At 40.1% G+C, this 12,466-nt stretch overlaps 1 protein-coding gene across 2 annotated transcripts; it reads right to left on the reverse strand.

Annotated features, from left to right (window-relative positions):
* Positions 1-277: 277 nt before the first annotated feature.
* ushbp1 (Usher syndrome 1C binding protein 1) lies at positions 278-12,466 on the reverse strand. Of its 2 annotated transcripts, none has more exons than XM_053513658.1 (14): positions 12,161-12,466; positions 10,732-10,850; positions 10,498-10,643; positions 9,051-9,226; positions 8,661-8,870; positions 8,260-8,489; positions 8,011-8,151; positions 7,758-7,834; positions 7,204-7,285; positions 6,761-6,989; positions 5,687-5,845; positions 4,251-4,348; positions 3,433-3,555; positions 278-1,787 (listed from the first exon to the last, which is right to left on the reverse strand). In XM_053513658.1, exons 1-14 carry the CDS (start codon positions 12,167-12,169, stop codon positions 1,622-1,624), a joined length of 1,965 nt encoding a protein of 654 aa, XP_053369633.1. In that variant the 5' UTR covers positions 12,170-12,466; the 3' UTR covers positions 278-1,621. The 2 variants fall into 2 exon arrangements, with proteins under 2 accessions (XP_053369633.1, XP_053369634.1); XM_053513659.1 differs by lacking the exon at positions 12,161-12,466 and adding an exon at positions 10,951-11,059.

Consider the following 12,466-nt stretch of genomic DNA (forward strand, 5'->3'; position numbering starts at 1 on the left):
AGCCCGTGATTGACAGGCTCTGTCACTGTTTTTCGAAACACTGAGGATTTTTCCCAGGCATCAGAGCGTCACCAATGTCCTCACATTCAACAGATGCTGGAGCTTTATGGCACCTTGTTTTCCCACCACTGGTCTTCGTTTCACTAACTTGTTTGTTATTTATGGCAGGCTCATTCCTTAGCTAAATAGTACAAAACTAAAGAAAAAAAACACAAGATACAATGACAAATGAGTTACAGAAAATAAACGGTCTACACTGTATCATGTTTAAAATGGTTGCCTTTTATATTAAATATATTTCAGTGTGTGAGATCACATTACAAGCCCATGAGTTGACATTTGGTGTTACATCGATGATGATTTTTAAGGACAAGAATTACGAAAACACAGAACATGCATGATGATATCTACAACACGTTTGCCAGGAAACCGCCAGGAAAAAGTTCCAGCAGTCTCTTTAAATGATTTGCACATTCAGCCATTAAAGGAGTTCCTGGGAGGCCAGTGTTTCAGACGTGAAGCAGTTGACGGTATTCAAGCAATTGGTGTCCAAGGTATATTGATGGTATTTAAAGCACTAGTGAAATGCGCGAATAAGTGCATTAGTGCAGCAACCATTAGTCTACATAGTGAAATAAACAGAGTTTTCCCTTTATTGTTCCCAGTCCTTCCCAACACCCCTGGTTAATAAAAAAAAATATCACAATATGACGGAAGACTGCAGTGTGAAATAATTTATCATGATACCAATGTTATCATTATATCATCCAGCTTTAAATCGTTACAAAACATCATTCTATGAGATTGAGAGTAATTGCCGCCTGCCCTCGTTATCATTACGATGATCATTGCAGCACATGCAACAGAATCGGTCATCCACCTCTTTTGATCTTCTTTATCTCTAGCTCAGGCTAGAGTCTCGCTTAAGCATGGCCTTGTAACCCCGACATTCACAGGCTTTAACAACGGTACAGGCCGCCCTTTGACCCCTGGGGGAGTGACACTCAACCTTTGCTTCAACCTTCTGACTGGCACTCGCAGCTGCGGCCGACTGCCCCGAGGCTGGGGGTTGGGAGCGTGCAGTATTCAGAAAGGTGGACTCAGTAAAAGAGACAAATGGCCAAGCTGAGATCCTCTAGGTTCAGCCTCTTTTGTCTTTTATCTTTTGTTTGACCAGAGCGAAGGGCCAGATCTTTGCAGGGAGCGTGTTTTTTTTTTTTTTTTGCATACAGAAAAAGACATGACCTTTGGTAAACATTGTTCCCATTTTCTCGTGATCCGTTCCTCCTAGAGTTGAGACGCCCTTAAATGAGCAAACTTATGTGCCTCTAATAATATCACAGGATAGCTTGTAAAAGAGGCTACTCATTAGTCCTAGGGTGGTTTATACAGAGATGTTTAAAGGACACTTAAGTCATTGCTTTGCAAATAACTTTGCGAAGTATTTTCACTTAATTGTCTAAAATGAAACTTTTGGCATTGTGTCCTAAAATATGTCCAAAACTCCCTCAACGTTCCCTGCTCTATCCAGTGTGTCCTCTGAACCTTAAGATAAACGTAGAATGGTTTACGTTACCTAATGTATTTTATTGTGCTTGTACTCTAGTTTCTAAAATGTGTTTTAGAGCACTGTCTCCTCCTTCTTCCACTCCAGCGCCTCAAGCGTGGTTTTTAGTTCTACCAGTTGAGACTTGTGACGTTCCTGCATGGCTGTCATTTGTCGTTCGATCCTCCACAGCTGCTCGTGGTGCTTTTTGCGGGCGCCTCTGCATGCACTCAGGGCTTTACTGTGAAAAAGGGAAAACCTTTGATTAATAAGCACATTCATTAAAACCAGCTTTGAAGTAAAGTCAACAATCAAAATGTTTCCTTTGATCCCAAATGCGTTCATGTTAAATCGGGAAAAGAATAGGGACTTCAAGCAAAGCATGGTGATGAGACTCTTAGCCAAAGTAAAACATTTGAATGGTGCAAAAGTTTTAAAGTGTGCTGAGGTTGCTTGGAGCCTGCTAAAGTCGTTCCCTTGAACATTCAGCGGTGGAACACTCTCAGGAAAAAATGGACTGGTTTGACCATCGAAGGCGTTCTGTTTCTGCAGGATGCACGACCTCATACTGCACCACTTGCATCACAGGAATTCAGCTGGGACTTTTTGCCACATCCCCCGTACAGTCCAGACTTCACTCACAGTGATTTCCACATGTTTGGGCCATTAAAGGGAGTTCCTGGGAGGCGTTTCGGCGTTTCAGACGTAAAACAGACCGCCCAGTCATGACTCCGGTGTACTGTGATGGTATCTAAGCAGTAGTGAAACACTGGGATGAGTGCATTAGTGTTGCAGGAGATTATGAAGAAGAATAAAAGGAGTTTTTACCTTGTCAGAAGTCCCGGCTTGACTTCGTTGAACATTGTTTTATTTCTTAACTGAAGGTACAACACTAATATCGCTAACATGTAACGGGAGCTGATTGCCTTTACCGATTTGAATGAATTATTATTTCACCAAAGCATGAATAGTGAATAATATCATAGAGAATATAAACCTTAAATAGTGATAAACATCTAAGATGTTTCTGGGTTTACAGGCCAGGTGGTGACTCTAGCTTTACTGGGATGCTAGAAATGAGAAACTGGAAAAAGTCAAATTTTCAGAAAAATATTTTTATAACATTGTAATAAAAGAATACCAATAAAAAGTCTTTAACATCGACTAAGGTCCAGTGAAAGTGAATCCTGAGTAGTAATCTTCAGTGATCGAGCAGTCCGGGTTTAACCTCCTCATTTCATGACTCAGAACAATTATTCCCTTGGAGTATGAATACAGTGCGTTCTCATTATGAGTCAGTAATTATATCATGCCTGTCTGCACAATATCAGCTTGATTGTATAAGCATGCCTGGAAACAGTGTAGGATCAAAGTGTATTATGTGGAGTTGCCTTCTGCATATGAACTTTAGATTAAGTGTCTACTGAGGCTAAAAATCAGGCTTAACTATCCTGCATATTATTATTATTTTTTTTTCATCAGCAACTGGTTAAAAACTTACAGGCTACATTAAGCCTGCAGGTTTGTCTTATTGTCCCTATTATTAATATAATTGAAATAAAATGAATGCAAGTATAACAGTTTTCAATCCTTCTGCAAAATACAGTTCCTTGTTTTTCTTATTAACTGTTTTCATTTCATTCTCACATTTTTATCTTCTTTTATCTCTCATATTTTCTGTAGCTTTACATTTTCCATTGTATTGGAACATTTAGCCTTTCTAAATCTGAAACTGTAATCAGATTACATCTTAAGCATTATCCCTGATGCTCAGGCCTCTAATCCTAAGCCTATACCCCAAAGTAACCCTGATTCCTCAGCATCACCCAGGCCATTTGAGATCACCAGGAAAAAAAAAACAGCTGAAATAAATAATGATGCCGTACCCATGACAGATCAAGAGGCGAGCCGCTTCCTCCTTGTTAACTCTGCTTTGTGTGCTGTAGTCCAGCATCGCTGTGTCCAATGACTCTCGTAAAAATCTCACTCTCCTCTTCAGTATCTGCTCCCTGCACAAGAAAACAGAGACTTAATTCGGCAGTCTTAATGATTCAATTCGATAATATAAAATCAACTAGTACTGCATTTCATGAGGGGCGTTCAAGTCAAACTGGTACTTTTGTTGAAATTTCTCGCCAATGAAGGTGTTAAACCGAATGACATTTACAGAAGACTTTAAGCGCAGTATGGTGATCGTACTCTTGGCCACAGTGAAACGTGTGAAACATTTTAAAGAAGACCACATGTCTGTGAATGATGATCCCCGCCGAGGTGGCTCAGGGCTCACTGCAGTCGCCTCTGTGAACATTCAACGAGTGTTGCGGAAGAGAAGCATCTGTCTATGCGACATGTACACACAATTATTCACCAACACCACTTGTACATTACAGGAGCTTGGCTGGGAGTTATTGCCACATCCCTCATACAGTTCTAACCTTGCTCCAAGCAATTTTCCGCATGTTTGTGCCACTTAAGGAGTTCCTGGGAGGCCAGCGTTTCAAACGTGAAGCATACTGAGAAGTTCGAAACCCTGGGATAAGTGCATCAGTTTATTGGGGGATTAAATAGAAAACTAAAGGTAGGTTTTACTCTCATAACAGTGTTTTATTATTCTGCACAATCAAAAGTCCAGCATGAATCAAAATCCCTCCAAGAGGTGAATCTCTGAATGTTCATTGAGCATGACATTTTAAAAACTTGGCACCTTTCTGCTACTGCTTGAAGGTCTCTCATGATGGCATGATTCCTCGGCCCAGGAAGTCCTGCACCACTCTCCAGCTTGGCACGATACTCATCCATCCTCTGAAAGAAACACAAGCAACATCTTTATTTATTTTTTTATATGTATATCACTGAATCATTTTTACTTTCCTTCTGTTCACATATTAATTTTACATAATTTCCTAAAATATTGCCCAAGGACCAGAAAAATAAATGGAAAGATAAAATTCAGGCGTATAAACTGACCCACGATCACCTTTCTTCTTCTGGCTTGAGTGTTTCTTACATCAAAGACATTCAATTTCAAAACCTTATTTATTGGCATATTTAAAATAGGAATTTATAACAATAGTGTTTTATAACAATTTCCACAAACATTTTAGTCTTTTGAAGTTTGAAAATGCAAGTTGCCCATACTGTACCTGCAGTACAAATATACATTGATCAGCCATAACAGTAAAACAATAACATTAAAACTGCCTACGATTCAGGTCACTCTTGTGGCATAATCTGCTTTATTTCATGATTTTTGTAGCAGTGGCTTTTCTGTGAGATTGGACCGGACAGACTGGCCATTGGTCCCTGCAGGTACATGGGTGAGCCTTGGGTGCCCACTATCCTGTCACCAGTTTGCTGGTGTATCCATTTTATCCACTTCACCTGTAAGTGATCATAATATTATCGGTGTACACTCACCGGCTACCTGTGCCTTTCATCATTTACTCAGTTATCTAATCAGCCAAGTCCAGGATGTTCAAAAAAATGCAGTCAGTAGTAGATCTGTATGCAAAATGACTCGCTTAGACTGATTAAAGCTGACAATAAAACTACAATAAAGTGGATAAACTACAACACCAAAAGTCCACATCAGGCCCCATTTTTGTAAGCCAAGAACAGGAACAACAATGCATAAAATGCATAAAACCAGAAATGATGTGATCCAGTTGCATGCAAAACTTTCAGCCTGCTTAGATCTTCAAACACAGTCCTCATTGTGCAAACAGCGTAATCATCAGGAGAGAGTTTCGTTAAGGTTTGCAGCTTTCCAAAAGCATTTAGCAACACTTAAGAGCTACAGCACTCTTTTATTCAGCTTCGAATGATATCAGGGTTTGCTTTGAATGCTATCAGCCGCAAATATTGTAACCTCCATACAGGGGACTTCTTAAGTTCTACTGTATGGTGGGAATGACATTTAGACACTGCTTCTGACTCACACCTATGATGTCATCAGTCTGGTTGAGTTGATGTGACATTTCCACTGGGGTTTGTCAAGTGATACTGCGTATACCACAGGAAAGCAGACTTTGTATACAATATTCAGTTAAAAGTGTGTAGGTGGCATGGTGTGAAGAGGTCATACGCAGTATCAGGTCATTTCCAAATGCTAATTAGCCCACACGGAAGAAAACAAAGCACCTGTTGTTCAGCTCTCCGGTCCTCCAGCTCCGCTTGGAGGCTCCTCGCCATGGCAGCCCCTGCTGAATCCTGACACCTCTGGGCCACCAGAGAAGACTCCAGACAGCGACGCTCCTTCTCCCTGAGCCTGATGAGTCCCTGAAGTTCAGACATTTCGTCCTAGCGAATTGCACAGGAAACCAGCGTTATGACTTTAGCGTAAAACAAAAAAAAACAAAAAAATATATATATATACAATATATTAGGTGTTCAGTCATCTAATGCTGCATTTGTTTTAGTTGAAAAAGGTTTCTCTACACATCATACATCACAAATATTATAGACGTCAACAGGACAACATAAAAACCCTAGAAACCTCACAGAGGATTGAGTGGCTGCTCAGTCAACATTAACTAGCGATAAGGCGAGGAGAACACAAATCAGCACAGAGGACACACATCAGCTAATGGAAATACACACAATAGAAAGTGACTAGGCATGTGTGTTTTTTGTTTGTTTTCCATACTATGTTGTACCTAGCAAGCTAACTAATCTCACTCTAGCTAGCTAATCCTAGCTACACAAAACCCATCAGAAAGCAAACTCAGCTGGAGCTCAAAGAATACTCTCTCCATCAACCAGAGCATGCGTTTTATCTAGAAAAACTAACTAGCTAAATTAACCAACTAGATTGATCTTTCTGCATGTGTGTGTAGTTGCACTTTGGCAATGAGCTCAAAAATAGATTTTCATGAAACAGCATGAGAAACCTGATTAAAATACATTACCATGGTTTACGGTAAGATTAACTCAAGGTTTTGACTGTTAGATGACGTTAGGTAGATTTTATGAACTGAATTCCCGCCACCTGATTGGCTGATTGGTTCATTGTTTGAGCAGCTGTACAGATGTTCCTATAAAATCGGTGGCATATTACCTGCTAAACTAACACATATGGCTTGCCTAAATTAAATGCAATCATTTTTTATCCATCCAGTATTTTTGAATCATCTGAAATTCCAGTTAACATCAGGATCGTTCTTGTGATTTAAGTAAATTTTATATATATTACACTTTTTTATTATGATAGCTCACCCTGACGTTGACTAACTCATACATCAGTGCTGTTTTTTCTTCTTTGGGGTTTTTCGAGGACAAAAAGCTTAGCCTCCTCACTCCTGCCAGCGTGCCCGTATCAGGGCTGAGCTTCCCTTCTCCTGTCCTGATCTCCTGTGGAATACACACCGCCGCCCTGTCCTGCTTCAGACGGGCGATTCTCTGCTGAATGACTTCAGCCTTTTCATTAAACTCCTCTGCTGACAAACTAAGAAGAAAAAATAAAGACATTTTATACTGTACAAACAGCAAAGTAATTTCATGACAAACAGAAGACATCCTATAGGAACGAAGTGGATACTTCAATCTAGCTTCAAATAAAGGCATATGTGTTCCTGGCTTTCTCTCTTTCTTTCTTTCTTTATTTATTTATATTTAGCAAATTAGTTATCAAGAATGAAGGTTGAGATGCTCGTTGTAACCTGTTCTGGGTGTTCGCTGTAGTACAGGCCGACTCCTCATTCGCAGTACTCAGGTTGCTAGTTTGTTGTGGAGTCGACAGATCTGTAATGGGAAATTGGGGCGAGGTTAAAAAAGGAATTAAGAAGAATGTGTGTGTGCGTTTCTTAAATCAGTGGGAAATGGGTAAAATTTGTTTTATGGTAACTGACTAACTAACTACGTAACTAACTTAAACAGATGACTAACTAAACTAACATACAGAAAATAGATAAGATTTTTTTCGCAAATAAAAACAAATTTATATAAATTATAATGATAATTATAATAATAATAATAATAATGATATTGACGGTGTGTGTAGATAGATAGATAGATAGATAGATAGATCTATCTAATATTAAATAATTCCTTAGTAAATAAAATAACTGTATTTTTATATGCGCATTTGCTTTTGAAATATTTTGTCAATATTAATATTATTTACACATTTTAACATTCCTTGTTTCAGAGATGGAGAGACAAAAGGAGAGACAGAGAGAGATGACACATGGTGAACATTGTGTGTTTAAGGTACCTGCTTCTGCAGCATTCTGTTGCTTCCTGGCTTCATAAAGGGACAAAAGGTCACTGTATGCGTCCTCACATTCCTCACTGTCAGTCAAAAATCTATTCGTTATTTTCTCATACCAAAACCTTTGTTGCTGCTAAAGTTGTGCAAACATTTTTTCACACCATATCTAAAATCAGTGCTTGGTACTATATACACAGTGTTAAAGAACGCCGGAAAAGCACACAGTGTTAAAGTACAGTACGCAGGAAAAGCTCACCAGTATGTGAGGGCCATTTGCAGAGCCGAGCAGTCAGCCTCGCGCCGGCTCAGGGCCATGCTGACCTGCTCTGACTCGCTCTTCCGTCTCTCTAGAGCTGCCGTCAGACGCTCGTTTCTTGCTTTTAGGCTCTCCAATGTCCTACATACCAAACCATAAGGAAGATGCCCACTTGAATTCGACATATTTCTGCAACTCATTAAAACAACTGGAATGGTTTACATAGAAAATTCCAAACCCATTCCTCACCTCTGGAGACGCTCTGTCTCGGTTTCCAGAACTGAACTGCCAGAACTGTGTCTTGAAGGCCTGGACGGAGAGCCAGGGGGTGAGATGGGCATTCTGCCCGAGAAACGAGGAGACGCAGGAATCGTAGGAGATGCCCAACAGGGGCTTGGGGTCCTGCTATAGGACAAGGATGGACTTCTGGGAGGAGAACAACTAGCTGTAATCAGCCATTTGTTTTTCAGCTCGTCCAACTATTGCCAAAAGGTGCATTTTAGAGCCCATTAGACATTTGTCAAATTGCTCAACAAGACATGTTTTGAGTGTAAAGTCTCTACACCTACATCTACAAGTCACTACACCTGATCTATGATGGAGAAAATTGTCTAATCTCAAGTATAACTGGTGATAGCATGGTGGTGAACCTTTTCTTGAAGGCTTTTCTTCTCCGCCTCCATCTCCAAAATGGCTCCGTCCATTTTCTTCTGTTCTTCTTGACGTTTCTGTAGGCTGGTGCTCAGTTCCTGGTTGAGATTACCCAGGTACAGAACCTCTTTTTGGTATTTCTGACGCTCTTCGGTGGGTAATGCGGATAGGTAGGAGATTCCAAGATCCCTCTCCATTTCCTCTAATACCTGAGAAAGATGTTAAATGTTTTACTTGAAAAATGATATCTGGCAAACAAAAAAGCATGAAAGGCAATGAAAGACCAAGTGGTTTGTAATTTGTCATATGTGACAGGTTAACAATGGTGGCATTGTTGTAAACTTGGGGTGTGGAGTATCTCCTGAGATTGTGGAATCATAGAAGCTTACTTGTGTGGCCTGAACCCAGGTGTCACGTGCTGCGGTAATGTGCTCTTCCTGGGTTTTTTCATCATCCTGAATGTGGGGGGAGACCAGCTTTCTCCCTCTGCTGGCAGATGACTCCAGAGTGGACAAAACCTGCTGAAGTTTTGACCATAGCTCTCCACTGCACTCTGTTGCCAAAACTGAAAAGTGCAACATGATTATGAAGATTATGGAATGCAAATATTGAGTCAAAATGATTTTCACTATGACCTCATATATGTTTATATTTCAGTGCAAAAAGAAAGAGATGCATTTCACTCATACACTATTTAGTGTGTTGGGTTTTGTTACAAAAATGTCCAATTAAAGGTTCAATGTAAAAATTTTGGGGGTGCAATCAAGTCAAACAGGGACTTTTTTATTCTGCGGAATAACTTAACACAGTTATGTAGCTTAGTGATTAGCTCTGTCGTCTCCCACCTCCAGGGTAAGGGTTCAATTCCCACCCCAGGGCCAGTGTGCATGGAGTTTGCATGCTCTTCCAGTGCTAGGTGGGTTTCCCCTGGGTAATCTGGTTTCCTCCCACCGTCCAAAGACATGCGGATTTGGATAATTGGTGTTCCCAAATTGCCCGTAGTGTGACCGTTGGAGGTTCAATCACGGTCGTAAAAATAGGAATAAATCAAATGGTCACCACTGGTCTCCACAGTATCTAGTTGGACTACAAAGGTTCCTAGATGATGGTGAGTAAAAACTCCATTTCTCTATACAATCCTCTTGCTACGCTTAACAGTAAATGGAGAGAATAAGAATAATTCAAAATGCTGATGTGAAAACACAACATCTATTCTGGGGGCTGTGTGAGTGTGTATGTGTGACATGGAGGTCAAAAGTAATGTACAGACCTACAGGTATGATTGTGGCTTTTGCATGCTTCTTATCTTTAAGACATCAAACATGCATACTGCTGTTCTAGGAAGAAAAAAACCTCAGCAACAAGGCAGTGCTGCTCAACTTAATGCACACCACAGCACGATGCAGAGAGCGTGACTTCCCTTTTTGTCAAAACTATAAAAATATTTATTTACAAATTTGCTTGCACTTTTTAACTATTTATAGTGTTCGACCTTTGCAATAAGCCAATCAGTCTCTTAGAAGAAAAAGTCAACTAGTTATTTTAACAATGAAGTGCAAAGTCCATCTTAATAAAGAAACAGCGTCATGTCTGTTATAGAAAGGGATAACACTGTAGACCCCTTCCAAAGATATTAATAAACATCTGCTCTTATCTGACTGAAAATTAGGCACTGCTGTGATGTAGAAGTCTGTATTCACTCTCTTCCTTGCATGTAGAAATATCTGCACTAATAGCAAAAACACAGCAGTTGCAGCACTGGAAATACACAAAAGGACTTAAGTAACACCCAGGTTAGCGTGACTGATGCTAAGACGTGGTGTAAATAAACCATGCCTTCATGTTCCCCTGGGGATGGCTTAGTGACCGACTCCCCCGATGCAGTTCCAGCGTGAGTTCCCGGGCCTCTCTGTGGTGCTGCGGGACTGGAGTTCTGGCCTGAAACTGGCTGGCAGGCTTTGGTTCCATACTCCATTCGATGCCTAATAATAGTAATAATAAAGTTTTAAATGTTTACAGAATATAACAATGAATATTTTCTCATGAAGTTGTGTGTGCATGTGTGTTTACCGTGGGATTTTCAGAGCACGCATCTTCACATTCAGATCAGATATGATTTGCAGTAAAGTGTCCACCTCGGCCTCGCACTGTGCCAGCTCAGAGTCAGCACATGCCAAGCTGTCTGTCGTCTGCAAGACACGGGTCATGAGCGAGAAGCGGGTGTTCAAGTCAAACTGGGACTTTTGATTGTACAGAATAACGGAACACAGTTATAAAAGTAAAAACTACCTTTATTTCTTGATATAATCCCCTGATACACTAATGCACCCATCCCAGTGTTTCACTAACACTTGAATACCATCTAGGTAGAAAGATTACTCAGTACACCAGAGCCATAATCGGACTGCCTGCTTCACTTCTGTAACGCTGGCCTCTCAGGAACTCCTGAAAATGGTTCAAATGGCTTGATCAAGTCGTTCTGCTTGAGCAAATAAAGAAGTAGGCCAATGTTTTGGACGTGATACAGAAATCCCAATCATAACTGTGTTCTGTTGTTCTGTAAAATCAAAAGTCCTGGTTTGACTTGAACACCCATCCTACCTCTAAGTTAAATAACTATATTAATTCCTTCAAATCAATATGAGCTACTTATACACAGTATGTTGGACTTTGTATACAGAACAGTTTTGTGCTCATATGCCATATTCATAGTTGAGTGCAAAAGTTTGCACTCCCTGTGTGCGAGGTATGTTTTATAATTTTTCCACTAGGTTTAAAATGGCAAGACAAAAAACTGACACAAAATGTAAAATCCAAAAAAAAAATAAATTTAAAGAATGAGGAATGTCAGTTAAAAAAAAATGCCTGTAACCTTCTATACATGTCCAAACCTGAGTTGAAGATGTATGGAGGATTTAGTCACAAGTGAGGTTTTCTGACGACAAAAAGAATTCGGAAGGTATTTTATTAAGGTATGTTATGGGGCGTTTTCGGTTACTGGTCATAATAAAGGAATGTCCGTAAGACACACTTAATGTCTTTGTTGTGTTTGTGGGGGTGCAAACTTTTGCACATTTATGTTGCTAAGGGGGGAAATCTTCCATGGATGAAATATTTACTTTTAGTGTACAGCCTGTTGTTTTGAGCAAAGGGAACAGAGGAAACATACATCCTGTAGCTAAGTATACTTCCTGTTTCTTTTGTCTTGGCCCTAAATTCATGGGAAAAATACTTTCTTACTTTTTGTTGTCTTTATTAATGTATAAACATGTGTTAGACATACAGTATATGGTTTAAAACACTCTTTTGGAGGGGGAAAAAAGTAGATTTTTACATAATAGAAAACATCCTGATATTAATATTCCTTACATGAACAGAATCTATGTATATAAAATGGTTTCCCTACACATAGGCCTTATTTACTGAGGATCTGCTACCAGGCAACACAAAGAGTCACATGACTCCTCCACAAGACAACGTGCTAAAGAAAGAGACTCACCTCTGTCATTCTGGTTCTCTTGCGAAACTTTTCCCTCCGTCCCCCTTCCTAAAGAACACAAAATGTACCCGGCAGAGCTGTCGGCTTCTGGACAGGATCTGGCGCCCTGTTGCTCGGGGTGTGATTATAGGCTTGAGTAAATCCACGCAGTGCCGGTCTCGTGGCATGCAACGCTGTCAGATCAGGAAGAGTCTTATTTCCCCATCCCACCTCTTTTCTATTTGCCTTCAGTCTATTGAAAGAGGTTCATGTTCTTCTCTACACTGTGATAAAGACATCTGGAAAGTAATGGAAGCCATGATTACA

Source organism: Clarias gariepinus, chromosome 15, assembly GCF_024256425.1.
Source record: "Clarias gariepinus isolate MV-2021 ecotype Netherlands chromosome 15, CGAR_prim_01v2, whole genome shotgun sequence".
Taxonomy (NCBI): domain Eukaryota; kingdom Metazoa; phylum Chordata; class Actinopteri; order Siluriformes; family Clariidae; genus Clarias; species Clarias gariepinus.

Coding starts and splice junctions, on each gene's coding strand:
- ushbp1 (XM_053513658.1), bottom strand. Junction 7,835..8,010: donor CAAATGGCCCTCACATACTG/GTGAGCTTTTCC, acceptor TTTGACTGACAG/TGAGGAATGTGAGGACGCAT. Junction 4,349..5,686: donor ACCGGAGAGCTGAACAACAG/GTGCTTTGTTTT, acceptor TGTTTCTTTCAG/AGGATGGATGAGTATCGTGC.